The 26,136-nt window shown below is 40.4% G+C and overlaps 1 protein-coding gene across 1 annotated transcript in view; it reads left to right on the top strand.

Moving 5' to 3' along the window:
- NR3C2 (nuclear receptor subfamily 3 group C member 2) overlaps positions 1–26,136 on the top strand; it is a 364,942-nt gene that overhangs the window by 237,020 nt on the left and 101,786 nt on the right. The window contains exon 4 of the mRNA XM_082653045.1: positions 14,862–14,978. Coding sequence (XP_082509171.1) covers positions 14,862–14,978 — 117 coding nt within the window. The remainder of the gene's footprint in view (positions 1–14,861; positions 14,979–26,136) is intronic.

Raw genomic sequence — 26,136 nt, 5'->3', positions numbered from 1 at the left:
ACCGTCATCAAGAGACTTGCACCCTAAGTTGGATTTCCACAGCGACCACATCCTCTGGGTTCCCTGCCTTTTAAGAAGCTGCAGTTCTGGGGAGTCAGGGATCCTGAAGGAAGCCCACTGGGTATCTGTCCCTGTTGTTGAGGTCCGGGTCTCAGGACCGGTCTCTGGGGTTCTTTCCCCACCTGGATTCTGAGGAAACGGAGAAATAAAACAAAGTGGTGGGTGGAAGATAAAATATCAACTTTTTTGTTCTTGTTGTTAAATAGGTTGAAGGATATGGTTTAATGGTAAGAGCAAAAAAGGCAGGGGGAGGGGCCTACTCCCTGGCTTCCCTGGTGGTGCAGTGGGTGGGAGTCCGCCTGCCAGTGCAGGGGACACGGATTTGAGCCCTGGTCTGGGAGGATCCCACGTGCCGTGGAGCAACTAGGCCCATGCGCCACAACTACTGAGCCTGTGCTCTGGAGCCCGCGAGCCACAACTACTGAGCCTGCGTGCCACAACTACTGAAGCCTGCGTGCATAGAGCCTGTGCTCCGCAGCAGGGGGGAGGAGGGCACCGTGGTGAGAGGCCCGCGCACTGCGGCGGAGAGTGGTCCCCGCTCGCCACAACTGGAGGGGACCCGCGTGCAGCGGCGAAGACCCAACGCAGCCAAAAATAAATTTAAAAAAAACAAAAACATTTGCACATCTTGAGTTTATAATTTGTGTGATATTCCTGCAGTTTTTATCCAATAACATTGTGGGAAATGTTTGGGGGACTGAACGAGCATAAATAAATGTAGCAAAATTACTTTCTAACCTGCCAAAAAAAAAAAAAAAATTAGATACGAGAACAGGCAGTGCTGGGTCAGGGCAGGCCCCCACCCCTGGACGCTGCACCTGCTCCCTGAGGGAGCCCTCCCGCATGAGGAGGAGAATGGTGCTGAGGCAAGCAAGTCAGATCTTCTCAGACTTACTAGTGAAGGCAGAGTGAGTAAAGGAGATGGAGAGGGGCCTGATGTGTGGCATCCGTGCAGCTGCCTCCGCCTGGAAGGAGACATCAGGCTGGGGGTGGGGACAGAAGCGGTCCCCTCCGGGATACCCGATCTGAGGCCCCGGGCACAGCTTCTCTGAGGGCATGGGAAGGGATCTGGGATGCTGGGTAGGGCCAAATGTCAATATTCGGTGTGATGAGAAGTCATTTTTTTTCCACACATGGAATTTGGGGCATTCTGTTCAGTCTAAAATCACTTAAATTTCCTGCCTGGTGAAGCGCCTGCTCATAGGATCGAGTTCAACCACCTCTTTCTCCGCGCCTCTTTCGTGTAGATTCTAAAAGGTATTTGTAGGTGTTCATGATGGTTTGGGGGCTTCTAGAACCTGGTCCTTTCCATATCTAATCTGACCTGAGAACTTTAGTATTTTACCTGATAAAAGGGGGCGACCTGGATTGTGAGTCATCCTCATCTTAGCTCCCACGTGGAAGAAAAGGAGATAGAGTATTTCCAGATGATGTAGCTGGAGGCACAGAACATTGCTGGGGACTTGAAAGAGTGTGCATATCCACAGATAGCGCTGGATATGAGATCAGTGGAGTCAGAGAAGAGCAGGAATAGGACACTCCTTTCTGAGGTCAGAAAAAGAGCTGATGGGGAACACGTGCCACAGGTGCTGCCCCAAAGTACGGCTGAACACCCACCTGCGTCAGCCAGGCAGGGGCCTGCCTCCGGGCTGCACGACCCGTCTGCAGCCTTAGGATGTCTCTAAAGACGGTGTTCGTGATTCAGGACCAACCTACGTGTCTGTACGTGTGAACAGGGATACAGATATACAGAGCGACCAATCTTCTGAGTTTTTCCATTTTGTTAAGATATACCTCAAAATATATTGTCTTTCATCCCAATAATAATAATAAAACACCAAGAGTAAAAACACCAATGAAAGTAACGATCCAGTGCTACTGTATCAAATGCCTCTGCTCCAAGCTTTGCTTACTTTTCCCGAAATGGCAGTAAGTTTTGCTAAGAGCATCGTTGAGCTCTGCCCACCTTCCCATCTCCCCTCCTTGTGCTCCGGAGGCCCAGTGTCACTTTGAATAAAGTGGGTAAGAGTTTGAACTTGAGAGTTTAAGTAGTGAAGGGCCCTAGAAGGCCTTTCATCAAAGGATGAGCTCATCAGATTTGTGATTCAGAAGGATCACTGCGCAGGCTGTATGGGAGATGGGGGCTCAGAGGAGCCCTAGGGGTCCAGTGGGTACCTCGTGGACCACTGACGGGTACAAAGTGGAGGCCAGCCCCGGGAAGCTCCCTTACATTCGTTTCAACCAGAGTAGCTCTTCTTTCCCTGTTTTAACAAGTTGAGGTCTGTGTGAGAGTTATTTTTTTTTAATTTAATTTTTTATTTTTTGTGGTACGTGGGCCTCTCACTGTTGTGGCCTCTCCCGCTACGGAGCACAGGCTCCAGACACGCAGGCCTAGCGGCCATGGCTCACGGGACCAGCCGCTCCGTGGCATGTGGGATCCTCCCGGACCAGGGCACGAACCCGTGTCCCCTGCATCAGCAGGCAGACTCTCAACCACTGCGCCACCAGGGAAGCCCGAGAGTTAATTTTTTTAGAAAGCTTTTGAAGTTTAAGACTCCTTTGATTTAGAAATGGGGAAATAGTAGAGACAGGTAGACTCATTACAAGTCCATTGAGGTAACGAAGATAATATGCAGTAATGTGTGATAACAGCAGTAACATGTGACAGTAGCAATACTACAGTGATAACAGCTACCATTCATTGGATCCTTACTGGAGGCCAGCGACTGTTCCAGTGCCGTGTGTGGTGTATCAGTCTTCAGGGGAACTCATGAGGTAATTCATGATAGGCACTCATGATAGGCATCTGGGTAATTCCCATCTAACAAAGGAGAAAACTGATGGACAGAAAGGTTGAGTCACTTGTCTGAGGTCATACGAATAGTAAGCAAGAGTTCAAACTTCCTAATTTAGAAGTTTAACCAAGAGACCCTGAAATAAGGGGAGAAGGTACTGGTGCCCATGGAGAGGATTCAAGAGAAACTTGGGGGAAGGGTCATCAGGATCTTGTGATCAATTGATTATAGAGGATGTCTGGGGTTGGGGTGTAAATCAGGGAAGATCAGGGGCTTCTAGGTGTGACTCCTGGTTGTAGCTTTAAGGACAAGGAATAGAGGAGGCTGCGTGTGTGGTGGGGACGTTAAGCTTGGTTTGAAGTGTCAGGCGTTCAGGTGGGGCATTCCGCAGGTACATGCCTGTGTGGGTCTGAAACCAGAAGGGAAGAGAGGGCTTAGGAGCCCCCGTGGCACTGGCAGCCCCTGCACATCCTCTGGTCACCAGAGTGCGTAGAAGCTGCTTGCTCCTTCTCTGCACCCCTGCCTTCCCGGGCTTCCACCCACCAGACCAGTTGCTCACTGCACATGGAACTGTGACTCTGCCTTTCCCTGTGCCCATCCTTGACTTGGGGTGCCTGTATGCCTGTCCTCTCCATGTTTCAAATCCACAACACTCTTCAAGGCTTACGTCAGATGCTTTCTTCCTCCATCAAGCCTTGTGCATCTCCCCATTCAGATATAATCACTTCCGCCTTTAAACTCACAAGAGTCCCATGTGATTTCTCTTAATCATTTAAATTTCCCCAGCCTTTAGAATGTTACGGTCTTAGAAGGAATGGACCACGTTCTGCCTCTTTATATCTTGCTTTAGACATCTTTGCTGAATGGAATTAAATCATGGTCTGGGAACTCATTTTAAATCACAGACATAAAACAAACTTATGGTTACCAAAGGGGAAAGGGGTGGGGGGAGGAATAAATTAGGAGTTTGGGATTAACATATACACACTACTATATATAAAATAGATAACCAATAAGGACCTACTGTATAGCACAGGGAACTATACCCAATATTGTAATAACCTATAAAGGAAAAGAATCTGAAAAAAACCAATATATATATATATATATGTATGTATAAATGAATCGCTTTGCTGTACACCTGAAACTAACACAACATTGTAAATCAAGTCTACTTCAATAAAATCAATTAATCCCAGGACCTATTTTCCTTCTTTGCAAGGGTCTTTGGTCCTCAATCTGCTTGCCCCTAAGTATCTGCTACCCCCATCTGGCAGAATGGAATTCAGTCTCCCGGGTTCACCTTTCCTTCTGCCACTGAACGTGTGTACCTACCGACTTTTAAGAGTTTGGATGTTAAGGTGTAACCAAAAACAGACAGGGGAGATGAGGAACAATAATGCAGGGGAGTTATAACTTGCCAGCATCTTACACCACTCTTACAGTCTTGGACACTGCTGTAGAATTCTTAGCTGAGTTGCAAACAGATCGGAGAGTCCTGGCTTTTTGTCCTGTGTTTACCTTAAAAGGATATAGTTCACCATTCTCACATCCTTGCCAGCCTTTAGAAAAAGTTAAGGCTTGAAGATGAGATCAGAGCTGAGTAGTATTTGTCGTGTCTCAAGTGGACCCTTTTCATCTAGAAACCTCCTTAATTCAGTGGTCATAGTTGCTCCCACAGGAAAATCTTTACTCACTTATATTTAAGAGTTGACTGTGTTTGTTCTTTGGATTTTCTCATATTTTTTTTTTTAAGACCTAACCAAATGAATGATGGATGATAACTATCACCTTTTTTTTTTTTTTTTTGAGTACCTCAGGCCAGGCTTTGTGCTTCTTGTTTATATATAATAGCAACCTACATTTAGCAACCTACAAAGTAGGCATTACTGTGTCCATATCATAGATCAGAAAGCTGAGGCTCAGAACCATTAAACAACTTGGCTGAGAATCTCATAGTTCCCTGTTGACTGAGGTAGGATTGGAGCCCAGGTGTATCTGGTTTCAAAATCGTGCCCTTCCTACTGTCTTCTCCCTACCGCCTTCCATGTTTCCACCTTTTCCATTCTAGCATTATAGATGCTTTGAGGCAAGATCCATATGTCACCCAATCTGTATTTTCTCATTTGGGACCAGCCCAAGTAATTCAAAGTAATTGACAGTTTTAAAAGATAATTTGTATTGGGTTCAGTAACTTTTTAAAGAATGAAACTAACTTTAAACACTGAATTATTTGACAGTTAAAAGCAATATCATAGTTGGAAAAAAATGATACTTTTGATTTGTTTTTTGTTTGTGGTACGCGGGCCTCTCACTGTTGTGGCCTCTCCCATTGCGGAGCACAGACTCCGGACGCGCAGGCTCAGCGGCCATGGCTCACGGGCCCAGCCGCTCCACGGCATGTGGGATCCTCCCGGACCGGGGCACGAACCCGTGTCCCCTGCATCGGCAGGCGGACTCTCAACCACTGCGCCACCAGGGAAGCCCTGATTTGTTTTTTTATTTTTGAACTCAACTTTGGTTGTTTTGGGCTTTGGTTTTTTTAAGTCTATAGGCATTTCCCTTTTGATCAGAGTACTTGTGGTTTCCCTGTACATCAATTTTATACATGTACTAACTAATCCTCCTGGTGCCTCATCCAAGTTTACTGTAACCTTGACAGCTTTCTCTTTTCTAGAAAGACTTCCTTTTCTCCAAAAAGCGACCACTACCTCAGGCAGGAGATGCATTGAGCTAGTATACACAGATGGATGAGTGACTAGAGTTCCCTGAGCCCTGCTGGACAGATTTTCATTCTTAAACAAGATGCTTTTACATCTGAATGACTCTGTAATAGTTTTGATTTAAGGCAACCTAACCAACTTACGTGAAGGGTGATTCGGACCTTACAGGGGAAGTATTTAGTACTTTAGGACACCAAGAAGGTACAAACATCCTGCCTGGGATTCTGACCTTGGTTTAAGCTGTTTCTGCCTTTCTGCTGCTGCTTTGCAAATCCTCAGAGCTCTTTTTCTTAATTGGTGTGTGGGTAGAGGCGGGGATCTAAAAGGTATGGTGCTGGAGATGGGGCAGAAATGATTTGTGTGTATGGGTCTTTAGTGAACCAGTTACTTAGGAGCCAGTAGGTCTTGTGTGAACATTCATGACTGCAGGTTTGTGTCTATATACAACATTCTGTATGAACATGTAAGTCCTGAGTTTCATACATGTAGTAGCAGCTCTGTGTCAAGCAGGATGCTGTTTGTACCATATCTCTACTTGCTCAATTAGCTTGTAGACTAATTCTCCACAGTGTTTCCAGTGGAGTGCCTTAGTGCCTACAGATGGAGGCTCAGCCGTTTTGTACAAAAGTTTTATTTCAAAGGAATATTTTGGAATCTTTGTCATATCCCATTTATTTTAAGCTTTTATTTCTCTCCATGTTGTGGAATTGTGCATTTTTTTCTTTGGAGTATCTATCACAGGGCTTGCTACCAGCTAACTAGACAGAACTTACTCTATATTTTGATGAGGAAATACAATCAATTTGAAAATTGTGGGATATTTGCATTTACCCAATAAGGTTTTAAATTATTTAGTTTCTAATTTTTTGTACAGATTCTTGAGTATGTATGCATATTAGCGTACTGACATTGAGAAAGTGGGTTGTGGGTTTGGGGACTTAGGGGTGGAGTGGTCACTGCATTACATTCTTTATTAAAATAGCCCATAGATTTTTTTTTTTTTTCTTAAAAAAATGTATTAGGTACTGGTAGCTTCTCAATAATGTTTTGAAAAATCTAGCTATTTATGGAAAGAGGCCTCAACTTCATCCATTAAAATTAATTTGTCCCTAAAAAAGCAATAATGTAAATATTTTAATACTTCTGAGAGGAAGTAATATGGAGGCTGAATTTTGTGTTCTCATTTCCCCTTCATGGAGGTAGTCTTCAGTGAGGTTCCCCATATATTTCCAGCTCTTTGTCTTCTGGGCACAAGGTGAGATGACAGTTCCATCCTCCCTTGCAGTTAGGTGCGGGTCACTGGACTACATCTGAACAATGAAGAATGAGTTGCCCACTCTGGGCTGGAGCAGTAGATTTCCTAAGTCAGATTCTATAGCTGCTCTGCCGTGAGACTCACAATACTCACTATGGTGGCTGCCCCATCAGCCTGGGGCCCAGGGTGAGAACACGTGGAACGGAATTCGCAGACTTTCTGCCGCTGCCTCATTAATATGTACCAAAACCCAACTTTTACCTTTGTTGATTTTTCTCTGTTGCCTTTTTCTTTTTCATTTCATTTCATTCACTATTATTTCACTCCTTCCATTTGCTTTGGGCTTAGTTTTTATTTTTTCTAGCTTCTTAAGGTAGAATCTTTGATCATCAATTTTAAACCCTTCTTCTTTTCTTATTGAAGTATATAAAGCTAAAAATTCTAAAAGTACTGCTTTAGATGTATGCAACAAAGTTTGATATGTTGAATTTTCATTATCATTCAGTTTGAAACCTTCAGTAATTTCCCTTGTTGATTTCTTCATTGACCCATAGAATTTTTGAAGTATGTTGCTTAATTTTCAAATATGGGGCTTTTTTAGATATCATTGTTATTAATTTCTCATTTAGTTCCTTTGTGGTCAGAAAATATATTGTACATTATTTCAATCCTTTTATTTAGAATTTTAGATTTGTATTAAAGCTCAGGATACAGTCTGTCTCAGTGAATATTTCATGTGCACCTGAAAAGAACATGTGTATTGTGCAGTTGTGTGACCTAACTGTTAATTAGGTCAAGGTTTCTGCTAATATTGTTCAAATCTTCTGTATCCTCACTAATTTTCTAGATAGTGATTGTTCTATCAGTTGCTGAGAGAGGGGTTTTTAAATCTCCAACTATGATTTTGGATTTGCATTTTTTCCCCTTAGTTCTGACTAATTTTTAGTTGATGAATTTTGAAGCTCTACTATTAGGTGCATTGATATTTAGGGCTGTTATATCCTAATTTAATAATTATGAAGTGATAGTCTTTATCTTTTGTGACAGGTTTTCTCTTGAAGTCTACTTTATCTGACTTTAATGTAGCCACATCATCTTGCTTATGCTTGCATTTTTTTATTGCATATATTTTTCCATCTTTTAGCCTCCACCCTGTCTGTGCCTTTATATTTAAAATGCATCATAACACACACTTGGGTCTTGCCTTTTTGAAATCCAGTCTGCCATCTTTGACTTTTAACTGGAGTGTTTACACCATTTATATTTAGTGTAAATATTGCTGTACTTGAATTTATATCTCTTATCTTGACGTTCGTTTTCTTTTTGTTTCCTCTTTTATTTGTTCCCCCATTTTTCCCTTTCTGTCCTTTCTGGGTTGAATATTTTTTTAGTATGCCATTTTATATCTTTATTGTCCCTTGAGCTACACTTAGTGTTATTATTCTAGTGGTTGCTTCATGGTAGTATTTCTCAAACATTATTGTGCAACAGAATCACCTGAACGGTTATATAAAACACAGATTTCTAGGCCCTGCTCCAAAGTTTCTGAGTTAGTAGGTCTGGAATTAGGCCTGTGGATTTAAATTTCTGTTAAATTCTTAGGTGATGCTGATGCTGCTTGGCAAGGGACCATACTTTGAGAACCATTGCTTGAGGGATTACAGAATGTACTCTTAACTTACCATAGTCTACCCTGAATAATTTATACCATTTCAAGTGTAATGTAAGAAATTTATAGCAGTAAAATTCCATTTATATCTCTTCCTATCCTTTGTGCTATGTTTTTAGGTATTTTACTTATACACATTTTATTTTTTTATAAATACCATAATACATTTTTTATTTTGCTTTAAATAGTAATTTGACTTTTGAAGAATTTAAGAAAAGAAAGAAAATTTCTTTAAAATTTTACTCTCTATTCATCATTTCTAATTCTTTTCTTTGATGTACATCCGTATTTCTCTCTGGTATCATTTCCCTTCAGCATAAAGGACTTCCTTTTTTTGCCTTATGTGATTCTACTAGCAACAAATTCTTTTACCTTTAGTTTATCCAAAAATGTCTTTATTTTACCTTCATTTTGAGAAATGTTTCCATTGGTTATTCTGAGTTTAAAGGTATTATATTTTGTCTTCTGGCCTCACTTATTACTCTTATCCTTGTTCCCCTTAATACGATGTAATTTTGTCATTGTTGTTCTGGATGCTTTTAAGAATCTTTATATTTTCTTCCGGCAATTTAACCGTGTTGTGCCATAGTGATTTTCTTTATCTCTTGGGGCATTTGCTAAGCTTTCTAAATTTGTAGGATGTTGTTTTAGTCAAATTTGGAAATTTTTATATATATTTTTCTGACCTATTATCTCTCTCCTTCTAGAACTCCAGCTACACATACATTAAATTACTTAATGTTGTCCTATAGGCCCCTGATGCCTTTTCCTTTTATCTTTTTTTTTTGTTTTTAAATTTTATTTATTTATTTATTTATTTATTTATTTATTTATGGCTGTGTTGGGTCTTCTTTTTTTGTGCGAGGGCTTTCTCTAGTTGGGGCAAGCGGGGCCACTCTTCATCGCGGTGCACGGGCCTCTCACTATCGCAGCCTCTCTTGTTGCGGAGCACAGGCTCCAGACACACAGGCTCAGTAATTGTGGCTTACAGGCCTAGCTGCTCCACGGCATGTGGGATCTTCCCAAACCAGGGCTTGAACCCATGTCCCCTGCATTGGCAGGCAGATTCTCAATCACTGTGCCACCAGGGAAGCCCTCCTTTTATCTTTTAATGTTTTCTCTTTGTGCTTTAGTTTTTATATCTCTGTTTCTTTAATTTCACTGATTTTTTTTGTTAGTGTCCAATATATTGTTAATTTCAACCAAAAATATCTTAGATATTATTTTGTAGTTCTTTAATTTCCATTTGTGTTTGTTTTTTATCGTTTCCAAATCTCTTCTGAGAGTCTCTATTTCTTTAACCCTTTTATTCATATTTTCTTGTATAGTCTAACAAGTATAGTCTATTTAAAAATCTTTATCTGGTAATTTCAACCTCTGGGTCATTTGTGAGTCTGTTGCTAGTGACTTTTTCTATTGACTCTGGTTTGCATTTTTCTAGTAATTATTATTGTATTCTAGACATCCTGGAGACTCCAGATTCTGTTATATTTTTCTGAAGAATATTGAGTTTTGTTCTGTAATCAATGAAATTACTGACAAATCACTTTGAACTTATGGGGCCTTTGCTGTATGCTTTTTTAGGGTAAGTCTGTTTTGGCTGTGCCTTTAACCCTAAGGTGAATGCCTTAATCCTAGGATACAGTATTTGCTCCAAAGGCAGGGACCTTCTACAATTTCAGTGGAAAGCCTGAGGTATTGATTGTGTCCTTCTGATTTAGTGGGATTCAAACTCTGTCACCCTGTGATTAGTAATAGCTGAAATACCTGCTCAGCCTCTTTCAAGCCTTAAATTGTTTCACCCCTGGATTCTCACTCTTTGCAGTCTTATGCTCAGTTCACAGGTCAGCCAAAAATTTGAGGGGAGTTAATATGTCCACCCCTCCTTTCCAGAATATCTATCCTTCTTCAATTTTTAGCTGTTCTCAAAGTCCCACAGTCTGTTCTCTGTCTTCTCAGGCCAGTAGGACTGAAGATGTTGCAGCGTTTCCATCCAGCCTCCACTGAAGGGTGTAAGAGTCTAAGGCCCTTAGGAAAAAAAGCTGTTCAAACATGAATCATGTCTAGGGTGGTTCTCTTTTTTCAAGAGTCAGTATTCCTCCAGCCTCTCCTTTCTTTTGGTTTCTCCCCAGTGCCTTCAAATATTTCCCCCCCGCTTTTGTGGACAGTTTATAATTGTTTTTTGTAGGAGGCTTATCTGATTCAAGCTATTCTGCCACTACTAGAACTGGTATTCGTCCCCAAATGGACATATAAGTGGAATGAGAAATAAATCTTTGTTTCCTTTACCACCGACATTTTTTTTTTTTAATCCACAGGATTATTCCGGTGACTATATGTTCTGATTAATATATAACTATTAACTTGCAAAGAGGCCGTCTCTGAGAACTTCCAAGTAGATTGTTAGTAGTGTTCCCTACTTCCATTCTACCTATCTAGGACATGACCTTCAGATTAATGTTTCTAAAATACAGCTCTGGACTTCACATCCTGTAAGCAGGAGTCTCATCACCAGCTTGTTATTCAGAGCCTCCACTGTCTGGTCCCCAGCATTCTGGTTGTCTGCCCTATTAATATAGTACTAATGTTATAGTAGAAAATTACTTACCCTCAAAAGCCTGGGGTATGACTTATTCTGAATTAGCTGTTTTTACACTAGGAGAGCACAGTATTTAAAAAAAGACATGGGGCTTCCCTGGTGGCGCAGTGGTTGAGAGTCCGCCTGCCGATGCAGGGGACGCGGGTTCGTGCCCCGGTCCGGGAAGATCCCACATGCCACGGAGCGGCTGGGCCCGTGAGCCATGGCCGCTGAGCCTGCGCGTCCGGAGCCTGTGCTCTGCAATGGGAGAGGCCACAACAGTGAGAGGCCCGCGTACCGCAAAAAAATTAAAAATAAAAAAAATTAAAAAGGACATGATCAAAAGTTTTTAAAATCTTCTAAATGCATTCTCTTGTTTTCATTGCGGTTTTTTGGTGGTGGTTTGTTTTTCAATATAGATTAAGGGATGGGGCACACATTAACTGTTTGTGTAGGTGCAGTTCAAGTCTTTCATGTTTACACAATTAAAAATATAAGTGACAGATAATTGTCTGAAAACTAGTAACACATGCCCACAGCTGTCCCTTAAGCTCTCCATCCTGCTTGTGGAAGATGAATCAGTGGCTGCAACCACGCTGACTGATAGAAACCAGGTATACTATTTCATATATTGTACCTAGAAGGAAGTTTTTTGCAGCTGTTATAGTAACTTGAATGTTTTAAAGGTGCTTACTGAAGAGAAATCCTCATGAAACAATCCCAGCTTTTAGAAGTCTGTTTTTGAACACCCAGAAAAGAAAGTTTTCTAGTGTGTGCATTAGACAGTGACCATTTCTTATGCATTCTTGTATGCCTACAACTAAGAGGCTGTCACATTTTATTGTAGATTACCAGAAATGGAAAGAACCATAGACTACCCCAACCCCTGATGCAAATGTTTTGTGGCCTTGCACACATAGTAGGTTCCCAATAAGTAATTGTTGAATTGAAACCAATTAAAGTTACATTAAGTTGTTTCTTTAGACATTAAATTTTATTCAATTCAGTGTGAATTATAGATGAAATCTTTGGTTTTGTATTTAATTTCACACCATGATAGAAGGAAGACACATAATGCTGGTTGCCAATGCAAATACTGGGTGATAGAGTAGGCCTCATTCAAAGAATGTGCCTTTGCTTGTTGTTTCCAAAGAGCAGTTTCAGCATCCTGTTGGACCACCAGTAAATTATATTGCAAATTGATGTTTACACAAGCCTCTGGCCTTAAGACCCAGCAACATTGTCAGACTTACTGAATTCTGCTTCCAATTCCACCCTTTGGGGAAGTTACTTTACCAGTTCTAACGTGAGTTTCTTCTTGTGAAGAATAGGAATAATAATCGCCTCACCTGTGTCATAGGGTTGTTGTAAGGCTTACATAAAATAGTGCTATAATAGGGCCTTGAAGTTTTATTTTTAAAGTGGTAACTTCTTAAGATATTGTGCAGCAACATGAAATGTTATATTAATCGGTTATAGTCTTTACCGTGGGTATCGATTGCCTTTGTGTAATTACCTACACCTACTTATATTCGCTAAGAGCCTTCCATTTTTTAAGAAGTCATTAGATTATTATAATGGTGGAGTTTCATTTCTTCACTTTGATAGATTTCCCTATTCTATTACTGTTGTTTTATTGTGATCATCATTACTAATATTTACCATAATGTTACCGAGAATGAGCTATAGATTAAATTATTTTAATACCATTGGGCAGTACACATTATTTTTATTGAGTATTTGCTGTAATTTACTTAGTAATTCTCGACGAAGGGAGTGTGATGGTACTAGGCTGAAGGGAGGACTTTAGAGCTGTTCCCTGTTTTACAGTCATCAGTGAGACACCCTCTGCTTTTCTGCATGTTTTCAATGACCCCATGACTCAGTCCTCAGACCTCTTCCCTTTCCAGTTTCCATATGATCTCATCCAGTCTCACGGCTTAAAATAATGACCACAAGCTGATTACATCTCCAGCACAGACCTCTCCCGAACTCCAGACCTGTGTGTCTAACCAACCCGCAGGCACTTCCATTTAGATACACCTCAAGTGTCTCAAAGTTAGCATGTCCGATACTGAGCCAGGGTAATTCCCCGTAAGCCATGAGCTCCTACTGTCTTCCTCATTTTAATTTACGGCAGTTCCATTTTTCTAATTGTTCCACCCAAGAATCTTCATGCCTCTTTAGCTCCCCTTTTTCTCAGATCTGTCAGCAAATTCTAGCAGCTCTACCTTCAGAATGCCTCTAGAACCTGACCACTTTTCATCACCAACCCACCATCATCTTCCCCTGGATTATAGGGACAGCCTGCTACCCCAGTCCCCCTGCTTCTGTCCTCGGTCCACTGCAGTCGGTTTTCTATACAGCGGCCAGAGCCATCCTGTGAAACTTAAATCACATCAAGTGGCTTGTCAGCTAAAAGCCCTCTAGGCCCATGGTTTCCCATCTACTCCAAGTCTTGAACATGATCTATAAGGCCTTACATGATCTGAGTCACACTGGCCCTTTTTCCTCATCTCCTCTTACTGTTCACTCATTCTTTCCCTCTTTCATCCTTGGCTGTTCCCTAAACATGCCAGGTTTCCTCCCCACCCCTGCCCTCCCTCGTTTGCTTTTCCCTCTGCTCTACTCTGTTTTCTCCCCAAGATGTCAACATAGTTAGCGCCTTCCTTTTCTTCGGAGCTTTATTTTAAAGTCGCCTTCCAGCGAGGCTTCCCCTGCATTCTTTCTAAAATATCAACACCCTCCTCACCTCCACCATGTCCTGTGCCCTTCCCTTCATTTTTCTCCCGAGCATCTATTACTGTCCAGCACTTGTACATTTTACCTACTTACCTTGTCTGTTGACTGTCTCCCCCTCACGGTAGGGTCACGAGAACAGGAACTTTTGTCTGTCTTATTCACTGCTGTTTCCGCAGTGTGTCTAATACTGCCTGATCCCTAGTGGAGGTTCAGTAGATATTTTCTATTTATTGGAATACATAAATGAATAATAGAGCTAGGGTACAGCTTTGCATTTTGCCGGTAGAGGCCGCCTCCCCAAGCATATTCTGCATCTGAATTATTTTGGTGCCAGTTTGGCATGCAAAATGAAATCATTCTACATTTCTAGTTGTATAATTTGCAAGTCTTCCAGTTGAAATAACATGTGTAAATGTGGATAGGCAGAGGAGCTTAAACAGCTACAGCAGTTGGGAGTTTGGGGTTAGCAGATGTAAACTATTATATATAGGTTGGATAAACAACAAGGTCCTACTGTACAGCACAGGGAACTATATTTAATATCCTGGGATAAACCATAATGGAAAAGAATATGAAAAGGAATGTATATGTATGTATAACTGAATCACTTTGCCATACAACTGAAATGAACACAACATTGCAAATCAACTATACTTCAATAAAATTAAAAAAAAAAAAAACACCCTGCAGCGGGGCCTTTGTTTAGGTTGGTGCTGGGTGATGGCTGAATGAAAGGTGCACCATCTCCTGAAAGGGTACATGCCAAGAAATTCAAACAGTGAGGAGTGCAGCTTTACTTCTATGGGAACCTATTAGAAATAAACATTAAGCTTATCATCTGTAACCTAAAGTCTCAGCTGTGTGAAACTGACGATTTCTGTACCTATATTATTCGCAAATCATGTTTCCCTTCTACTTTTTTGAAGAAGAGATTTCAAGGCAGGAAAGAGGATGTTTCATTACCTGATTGTACATATTAGTACTTTATATTAATATAATAGTCTTTATTGTAACAACGGTTCTTTATTATTTTTTTCAGGGCAACACAACTATTTATGTGCTGGAAGAAATGATTGCATAATTGATAAGATTCGACGGAAGAATTGTCCTGCCTGCAGACTTCAGAAGTGTCTTCAAGCTGGAATGAATTTAGGAGGTAAGTTTTGTAGTTTTAGTTCAGTAAGAGTTGTTAAGATGGATATCACACCACTAGGCTTTATACTCCCAAAATTGAAGATGAAGCTAACATGAAGCAAAGATTTCTAAAAATCTAGTAAGTTCTACATTTATGCTAAAACATTTCAGGAGAAAAATATTTCTTAGGAGAAGGAGTTGAAAACAAGTCTGCTATGTGGCTGTGGTCCTCTTGAGTTTGCTAAGGTTTCAAGAACTGGGTGCATAACCAAAACAAAAATGAATGATATTTTACATAGAACTATAGCTAACAGTTTTTATTACTGTGTCTGTTTAGAAATAAGACCTATAAGTGATAACATTAACCAGATAGGAATATATTCCTGACTCTAGGAGTAAATGTAATAAAGGAAGACCTATATGAAAAAAAAAAAGCAAAAAAACCCCCAAAAACAAAACTTTAAAAATGTTACAGGAGCTCACCAAAAGAGTGGGGCGGGTAAAGACTTGAACCAAACACAAAAGTATACAACGTCCCTGGGTGGGGAGATTCAACGTCTTGAAGGTATCAGTTTTCTCTAAGTTATTTTATGAATATAACACAAGCCCAACAGAAATACCACTTGGTGATTCTAAGTTCCTAAAGAACAGCCAGCAAAATTCTGGAAAAGATAAATAATAAGGACAACTAGCTCTGCCACACAGTAAAGCATATGACACAGCTACAGTAGTTAAAATGGTCTGTGTATTTGTTTATGGAGGGTCAGATCAACAGAAAGTCAAGAAATAGATTCAAATAATATGAGAATTTTGTATATAATAAAGTTGTCATTTCAAATCAGTGGGGAAAGGATAGGTTATTCGATAGAAATTATTGTGACAACTGCGAAGCCATCTGGAAAACAAGAAAGTTGAATCCAAACTCCTATGATCCTCCAAAATGAATTCTGCTATCACAGAAGTACTGAAGGAAAACATGGATAATTTTATATTCTGCAAGTGGAGTATTTCATACTTTTTGAGTATTAAATAAACCCAGAAGCTATAAGAGAAAAGAATGGAGGAAATCAATACTACTTACAAATCAAATATTACTGCAAAGGCAAATAATAAAAAACTGGGGGAAAATACTTGCAGCTTATAGACAAAGGGTTTATTTCTTGTGCTTGTCTAATTCCATAAGAAAAGGAAACCAACTCATTAGAAAAATGAGAATGAAAAGAACAGGAATGTGAACAAAATATAGGGAAAAGAATAATAAAAGAAATACAATTGGTTCTTGAAACACATGAAAAGAGTCCCAATCTAATCCTAATAAGAGAAATGCAAATTTAAAATATGAGATACAATTTCTTGCAAATGGCAAAGATAAAACATTTTTATGATATATTGTTTGATGAGTATAGAAATAAAAGTAAAACCCAGTGTTGATCTCCTACATTTTAGGTGGAAGTAGAAATTGATATAACCTCTATGGAGAGCAGTTCAGCTATTTCAATAAAATGTTAAAAGGCACAAGGCCTTTGACTCGCCAATTCCACTTTTAAGAATTTATCCTAAGTATATTCTGGCAATGTAAGAAATGATATATGCATAAGATGTTCATTGTAGCCTTGTTAAATATCAGACACACATTAAATATTTATCTGTTCAGAACTGATGAAATAAATTATAGAATACTCTCAGACACTAATAAGAATAAAGGGGGCTCTATACGGACTGATTTCCAAAATATTGTTTAGTGAAAAAAATCAGGTTGCAAAATAGTATGTTTCGTATCCTACAAGTTGTATATCTGCTTTCAGAAAAGAATATATATTGTATAGAGCATTTCTGGAACGAGATGCAAGAAACTAGTCATGGTGGTGGTCTCAGTAGAAAGGACTGGGTAGCTGGGAGACAAGGATAGGAAGGAAAATTAATTGTCACTGTATATTCTTCTGTGCCTTTGAACTTCATATTGGACTAATGCATGTATTGTGTACACAAGTTACCTATTTAAAAGAAATAAAGTAATTCGAAAAAGAAACACAAAGAGATTTCACTCTTTGCTTTGATGAAAGCACCAACTGCCTGACTAGTCAGGACTAGGGAGGAACATGGCTGCATGCAGAACAGAGCAGCTCTTGGGAATCAAGAGGTGGATGAGCTGTGGCCATGTGGCACTGCTCCTATGAGAGCATCCTGGGTGGCTTGAACTCAGCCAGAGCAGCCCATGCTGGTCCAGAGGGCGGGCCCTGGAGCCACACTGCCTGGGTGAGAACCCTTGTTCTGCCACTTCCTGAACTTGTAACCTCAGAGGCAGGTTACCACCTTTCCATGCCCCTGTTTCCTTCAGCTTGTGCCTACCTCCTAGGCTGTGGAGAACAGTAAATGCGTCAGGGTACAGTGAAAAAAAGTCAGTACCTGTACACGTTGGTGGTGTGGTGGGTGGTGGAAACTCTCACTGCAGATTCCATGGCAGTTGCACACATGATCTGAGGGACACGATTGCCCCACATGTTGGTGATGGTGAACCTCAGTTGCCCAGAAAAGTTCAGCTGCTTGCCCTAAGATGCCACAGCCAGTGAGATGCTGGAGCTAGATCTGGATCTCTGGACCCCGGGTCTGGAGGTTCTGATGTGCCACACTGCTTCCTTGTTCTAACGTCCAAATCAGCGCAGATGTGGCACAAAAGAGCGCCTTCTGAAGCATGTGAGCGAGGATCGGGCCAGATGAATAATTTAAAATCTAAATGGCACAGTGGTACAGCCGTTGGTCATAAAATGAACTCTGAATCAGTTTTGTAAAATCTACCATCTGAATTTAAACACACACACTGCTGAGGTATATTTTAAAGTATTTCTGTGCAATTTTTGTATAGCTTTACAAATCTTATATATTTACATATACTATGTAAATATTACTATAAATACTGTATGATCACACTTTATAAAATGTCATTACTATCAGTTACTATAAAATACTAATGAAGTAGCCATACTTATGGTTCCTACCTCATAGGGTTGTGTTGAGTCCATACATAACCTTCAGAACAGAGTTCCTCAACCTCTGCACTGTTGACATTTGGGGCCAGATAGGTCTTTGCTGTGGGACCGTCCTGTGTGTTGTAGGATGTTTATCAGCATTCCTTGTCTCTACCTATTAGATGTCAGTAGCTGTCCCTTTACCCCCAGTGTGACAACCAAAAATGTTTCTAGGCTTCCCTGGTGGCACAGTGGTTAAGAGTCCTCCTGCCATTGCAGGGGACACGGGTTCGAGCCCTGGGCTGGGAAGATCCCACATGCTGTGGAGCAACTAAGCCCATGCACCACAATACTGAGCCTGTGTTCTAGAGCCTGTGAGCCACAACTACTGAGCCCATGTGCCACAACTAGTGAAGTCCACACACCTAGAGCCCATGCTCCGCAACAAGAGAACCCACCACAGTGAGACGCCCACACATCACACCAAAGAGTAGCCCCCGCTCACCGCAACTAGAGAAAGCCCACGCAGCAATGAAGACCCAACACAGCCAAAAATAAATAAATTTAAAAAAATGTTTCTAAACTTTGCTAAGTATGCCCTGGGTGGCATTGAGACCCACTAGTTTAGCAATAAGAGTAAATAATTGTAAGCGCTATTTAACTGTGAGATATTTTCTGCTGGAATATACATTCCATCAGGGGAGGAATTTTGGTCTCTTTGTTCGTTGTTTTATCTCCAGTAACTAGAACAGTGCCTGGCACCAAGTAGGTGTTCAATAGTTGTTTGTTGAGTGAATGCATGATTAATTGGCATTTTTAAGGGTTCTGTGTGCTGAGAATTCAGCTAAGCCCTCTATATATGTGTCGTGTCTTCTAAATATCACATAACACCATGTGATACATACTGTTAACCTGTCCATTTTAAACGTGAGTTCATGGAGGCCCAGAGAGGTTAAAGAACTGGCCCAAGGCCACAGCGCCGGGTAGTGGCAGAGCCAGAACTGAGATCTCTGTTCCTGGCACCAAAGCACACACCCAGCATCACTCTTCTGTATGAAACGGGTCCACTGTTTATAGATTGACATTTTAAAAATAGCTCAGATTATCTATTAATGGCAGCTGTGGCACCAGGTTTCTTTCTTGTGTCTGTGATGGTCTGTAAGTGAGGCCTGGCACAGTAGTACATGATACAGAATCCACATGCTTTGTTGCTGGTTTCTAGGTATGCAGGGTAGGTTTTATGGATTTCGGTAAAACATTATACTAGAGAAAAAGCTTACCTTGAATCTTGAGGTCATTGAAAACTGAGTCAAAAATGGGCAGGTAGGCACACCGGTCAGAATGGCCATCATCAAAAAATCTACAAACAATAAATGCTGGAGAGGGTGTGGAGAAAAGGGAACCCTCTTGCATTGTTGGTGGGAATGTAAATTGATACAGCCACTATGGGGAACAGTATGGAGGTTCCTTAAAAAACTAAAAATAGAACTGCCATACAACCCAGCAATCCCACTACTGGGTATATACCCTGAGAAAACCATAATTCAAAAAGAAGCATGTACCAAAATGTTCATTGCAGCTCTATTTACAATAGCCAGGACATGGAAGCAATCTAAGTGTCCATCAACAGATGAATGGATAAAGAAGATGTGGCACATATATACAATGGAATATTACTCAGCCATAAAAAGAAACGAAATTGAGTTATTTGTAGTGAGGTGGATTGACCTAGAATCTGTCATACAGAGTGAAGTAAGCCAGAAAGAGAAAAACAAATACCGTATGCTAACACATATATATGGAATCTAGGGGGGAAAAAATGGTCACGAAGAACCTAGGGGCAGGACAGGAATAAACATGCAGACCTACTAGAGAATGGACTTGAGGACACGGGGAGAGGGAAGGGTAAGCTGTGACAAAGTGAGAGAGAGGCATGGACATATATACACTACCAAATGTAAAATAGATAGCTAGTGGGAAGCAGCCGCATAGCACAGGGAGATCAGCTCGGTGGTCTGTGACCACCTGGAGGGGTGGGATAGGGAGGGTGAGAGGGAGGGAGACGCAAGAGGGAAGAGATATGGGGATATATGTATATGTATAACTGCTTCACTTTGTTATAAAGCAGAAACTAACACACCATTGTAAAGCAATTGTACTCCAATAAAGATGTTAAAAAAAAATGGGCAGAGTAGAAATTAATATTTATAAAAGCAGCATTTTCTTTAGGTTCAAGTTATACTTTAACTACTTCTGGTTCCTGGATTAAGTAATTAACTTTTACTAAGTGTCCAGTTGTGGTAACATACATTGCCATTTTTCTTTTATAATTTATTTTGAAGCCACATTTTCCGTTTCAATTTGGGCAAAAAGAAATGCAAGCAATTTTATTATATTAAAAGAGATAATATGAAGTTTAACCTTTTAATGTGAAGCAATTTTTTAAATGAAATATGTGATTTAAATTAAACCCTTTTTATGCATGTTCCAATCTCACCCCTGTTTTCCTAGCAAAGCAGGTCTGCAGTCTCTTTTTCTTCACCCTTCTTTCCTGTTACCTTTCTTGGGGGATACAGCAGATGCAACCCTGTACTTGAAAGACATTTTCTGTTAGTGAATGGTCATGACTCTGGGAGCAAAATTAGTCATCTGCCTTCTAAAATCATCAGGAATTCAGAATACTTTAGAATATTTTTTTTCCTATCCTGTCAGCTGGTTAGCATGTAATCCTAACCATGTCCCCAAACTAGTCTCTCCCTTAGAAAGTGGAAGGAAGAAGAATGAGTAGGTTTATATTTATCAGAAACCAAAGCCATAAAACGTGCCTCTTCCCTTTTCTCTAGATCCACTCCCTTCCTCTTCCTACACGTGCTATCCCTTTTCTTTAAAATCCTGCTGAGCTTTAGGGCGCATGCAAAGTAATATAGAGCAGAAGATGTGAGAATGTCAACAGAGAAATTAAAAGGAAAATAACAGTTCTTTGGCCCCAGGCTGGGCCCACCACTCTGCAATAGCCCCTAATAATAGATCTCAAAGAGGCATGGTTTTATTTACATGAGAATGTACTGCTTTGCATAGCCTCCTCCAAAGGAATTCATCACTTTGGTTTTACTGCCAGTGATCTGAAGAGGATGATCTATGTGTGTCTTTTAGAGCTGCTCCTAAAATATAAAGCACAGCGTCAAGGCTATGTGGACCTCATATCAAGAATGAGTCCTTTGGGGCGTTTCTAGCTCGACTGTACTCTGGCCATAGAATATAGAGAGGATCTTAGAGGTTTTTCTTTCCCACTCCTCCCACTCACAGATGAGGAACTTGGAAGCCAAGATGCTATCATCAGAAACTTGAGAAATGCAACCTAAAGATTCTAATACAGTTGTCTTTCCTCTTTTCTAAGCCACCCCCCTGATTCATTTTTCATCTGATATGCTAAAGTCTACTTTCACGTTCCTTTAATGAAGACTCTAAAATATGCAAATCTTGCTTCCTGTGGCTTTAAAAATGGAAATTTCACAATCCATAGTATAGTCCTAACTCTGGTTTCAGTTGACTTCCATGACTATCTGCAGTGTTCCCTAATCCCAGCCATCACTTTTACTCAGGTGAGCCTTTAAAGGGTGGCCATCTCGGGTCCACCTTTTCCTCCTGGAATGGAACGTGTCATATGAAAAGAGAAAAGAATTTCAGACACAGGAAGCAGTCGCAACAGCAGACCTCACATGGTTGCTTTTTTGCAGACTGGAAGGCAGGCAACTAGGTGAAAAAGGTAGGGAGACAGGAGATTAATGCTGGGAACCATTCAAAGAAATGGATACTCTTATATTCCTGATAAGAATGGAACCAAAAAAAGAAAAATATTTAAATTAAAATTCATCCACATAATGCAATATTAATCAGCCAATAAAATTACGGCTAGGAAAATTCATAACAACATAGAATACTTTCTGCACAAAAGTAATAAAAAAAAATGAGTATGCAAAACGATTTAGGTTCCTTATTCCATGATTACAGCTCTATAGGAAAAGATTTGCATGAGTCAGAAGACTAGGAGGAAATGGGAGAATACCAAAAACGTTTGTGTTTGTGAAGGTGACGGATAAGGTTTTTCTTCCCTCTTTCCTAGTTTATCAATCCTAATGAACATGTTCTGTAATCAAATTTAAAGAAAATAGCATTCACAATTTTGAACTGAAAAGAAGGGAAACAAGATTAGTCGTGCTACTGAGCAGAAGAGGTAAAGAATTAGACATATACAGAAAGCCAAACAGGAAGGAAGAAAAAAGGGGTGAGAAGAAAAAAAAAAAAAAAAAGACCTAGAGACATCAGTAAGTCTCCTGCTGGGAAGTGCTTTAAAAACTGAAATGGAGAAGTTAAGTGAAAAACAAAAGACCCAGAGACAAAAGAATGACAGAACTATGACCAACATGGAGAGGCCAGAGAGAGATCTTTTTACTTGAGGAAAATTGGCTTTACCTGCCAGCAACTTGCTCCAACTAGCTTGTATGGTCCGGCACCTGTAAAATTCACATGCAGCACAGGTCTGGGGAGAGAAATTACAGGATCAATGCCAGTGAGAGAGGAGGTTTAATATCTGAAATCCAATAAGAAAAACAATTTTTATATCTTTAAGGGTCTCCTGAGGCATGATATGCAGTAGTCTGTAGAAGTTTAGAAAGCCCAAGTGTACCGAGTTTTATGAAGAAATACCATTCCTTAGGTTTTTTTTCCCCCTTCCCATTCCCCTTGCTTGTAGACAATAAGAATTTAAGTGGGACTTTTGAGCAGGAAAGTGGAGGGGAAAATAACACATTTCTATAAATCAGTGAAAGTATGGTTTTTGAATCTTCATTTATAAGTTAAGCCGTATTCATTGTCATAGTAATACAATTTGAATTAAACAACTGGTATTTTTACCTTGCAGAATTTCAGAAGGAGAGTTTAGGGTCGGTCCCGAAGCAGGCAGCATTTCAAGATTTATTATATTTCTTCAACTCTAAGGAATTTCTTTCTTTTCAGATTTTTGGCTGTTGTGATTATAATTTGCAACCAATATGTACGTTTAATTTGTATTAGTTTCCTTCAAAACTCTAATTAAATTGGAATCTGAGAAAGAATAGATTTATGTATAACTAAATCACTTTGCTGCACACCTGAAACTAATACAACATTGTAAATCAACTATATTCCAATATAAAATAAAAATTAAAAAAAAAGAAAAACATCAAAGCTAAGAAAAAGGTGGGGGGGAATTGGTGTCTTCTTTCGTGACTGATAATGTCTTAGAACAGAAGCAATACAGGCATTGGATGCAAACGTTCTTCCCTCCCAAGAATATACATATTCGTAGGCCGCACTTGAGCCTCAGTGAGCTTACCCAAGTAGGCTGCTTATCTTGGGTCTTTTTAAATACAAAACCCAGGGATGCTGGAAACCTTCTGCTGGGTATACAGATGCCCATTTTTGCTTCCATTTCCTTTTGCATTTGCAGTCTGTCGTGGTAGGTCATCATCCCAGTCATACTTAAGGGGCCAGTGGGCCTGGAGCTTAACATTTCCACCTTTGAGATCTTGCATTTGTTGTCTCAATAGGCATGAATCAGAGCTGTCCTTCCTAAGAAGCGTCTCGAAATTTACAACGATGTACTTAAGTGTAGCCTCGGTGTTGACAGTGGGACACATCCCTAGAGCTTTCTCCTTGCTTTAGAGCAGTGTCAACTTCCTGACTTGTGTCTCTCGCAGCAAGATGGTGGCATGTCAGGATGCCATTCTCTAACTCCGTCCCTCCATATTTGGGGGTGTTCATCCCGGTTGTGTTCGCTGTGCATGGATCCCATCATAATGGTCCTATGGCACGTACTGACACTTGCTTGGGACATAGTCTGGAAAGGAGCAGCTCTGCATCATGAAATCCTTCAGAAGACCCACGCTCATCCCTACCTGCAGACCACCTCCATCAGCATTCATCAGTCAACAGCATTTTTCATTTGATGTTGGCACTCTGAACTCGGACTATGAAAATCAGCCCTTCCTATTCTTACCAAAAAATTGAATACAACTTTAAAGCTTTCTGGCCACCTTAGACACTTTTAAATTGTTTCTAGCCTGAGGACGGCTGAGGCAGCTCTGGTTGGTCCCTTCAGAATGCATGCCTTGTCTGTCTCTCTTGTAGCTCTTGTAACAGATACTAAGAAATGTCTGTGAAGACAGGCTGGGATTCGCAGGGCCACTTGCTAGCAGCCGACCTGCTGACATCTCCCTTCAGTTTCTGACCTGCCCCAGCACGTTGCTGTCTCCCCTGGAAACTCTTCAGAACTCACTTCAGCATCACCAGAGAAACTGAGAGACACCTTTATGAACAATTTAAAAAATTTTTAAATAATCGAAGATTTCTTTCAACATACAGTTTTCTTAATCTATCAATCTTCAAACCAAGCTGTTCTTCATCCTAAAATTAGACTAATTCACCAGTGAAAATTCAGACAGTTATATCTTCATTTGCCATATAAATGACAGGCATTTCATGTTAATTACTTAGAAACATTTGCATATGTTAATTAGGTCTGTTTTTACATTTTTGCTTGTGTGTGTGGGGGGGGTACGCGGGCCTCTCACTGTTGTGGCCTCTCCCGCTGCGGAGCACAGGCTGCGGACACGCAGGTTCAGCGGCCATGGCTCACGGGCCCAGCCACTCCGCGGCATGTGGGATCTTCCCGGACCGGGGCACGAACCCGTTTCCCCTGCATCGGCAGGCGGACTCTCAACCACTGCGCCAACAGGGAAGCCCTACCTTTTTTTAAAGCAAAAACTTAAATCCCATAGAGCAAAAACACTTTTCCATTCTGTAAATACTCATATTTTTAGGTAAAGTTGAGTCAGATTCGAAATTTTAAGCCAAATTCTAAAGGTTACACCACGTAAGAATGATGAATGATGGGAATGGGGAGGACTGTGTGATCAGCAATCCAGTGGGGCGATTGTTCTCAGTTCTTGCTGCCTCTCTAACTCATCTGTCAAGTCTTTGTTCTATTTTTATTTAAAAAAATTTTTTCATTGAAGTATAGTTGATTTACAGTGTTGTGTGAGTTTCTGGTATATAGCAAAGTGATTCAGTTATGTATACATTATTTTTCATATTCTTTTCCATTATGGTTTATCACAGGATGTTGAATATAGTCCCCTGTGCTATACAGTAGGACCTTGTTTATCCATCCTATGTATAATAGTTTACATCTGCTAATTCCAAGCTCCCAATCCATCCCTCCCCAACCCCACCCCACCCTGCCTTGGCAACCACAAGTCTGTTCTCTATGTCTGTGAGTCTGTTTATGTTTCGTGGATAAGTTCATTTGTGCCATATTTTTAAATTTTATTTACTTTTTCTTTTTATTTATTTTTAACATCTTTATTGGAGTATAATTGCTTTACAGTGGTGTGTTAGTTTCTGCTTTATAACAAAGTGAATCAGTTATACATATACATACGTCCCCATATCTCTTCCCTCTTGTGTCTCCCTCCCTCCCACCCTCCCTATCCCACCCCCTAGGTGGACACAAAGCACTGAGCTGATCTCCCTGTGCTATGCGGCTGCTTCCCACTAGCTATCTATTCTACATTTGGTAGTGTATATATGTCCATTGTGCCATATTTTAGATTCCACGTATAAGTGATATCATATGGTATTTGTCTTTCTTTTTCTGACTTATTTCACTTAGTATGATAATCTGTAGGTCCATCCATGTTGCTATAAATGGCATTTCATTCTTTTTTATGGCTGAGTAATATTCCACTGTATGTAAGTATGTGTGTGTATGTGTATATATATGTATATGTGTGTGTGTGTGTGTATACGCACATACACACACCACATCTTCTTTATCCATTCATCTGTTGATGGACACTTAGGTTGCTTCCATGTCCTGGCTATTGTAAATAGTGCTGCCATGAACATAGGGGTAAATGTAATTTTTTGAATTATAGTTTTGTCTAGATATATGTCCAGGAGTGGGATTGCTGGATCATATGGCAACTCTATGTTTAATTTTTTGAGGAACCTCCATACTGTTTTCCATAGTGGCTGTATCAATTTACATTCCCACCAACAGTGCAGGAGGGTTCCCTTTTCTCCACACCCTCTCCAGCACTTCAAGTGTTTGTTTTAAACACACTCACCCATGCCCTGCACCTAGAGACTCTCATGTTGTAAATGTGGATGGAG

Source organism: Grampus griseus (assembly GCF_964374135.1).
Source record: "Grampus griseus genome assembly, chromosome: 4".
NCBI classification, from domain to species: domain Eukaryota; kingdom Metazoa; phylum Chordata; class Mammalia; order Artiodactyla; family Delphinidae; genus Grampus; species Grampus griseus.
Note: the sequence above shows the minus strand (reverse complement) of the source record. Positions and strands in the feature narration are given on the sequence as shown.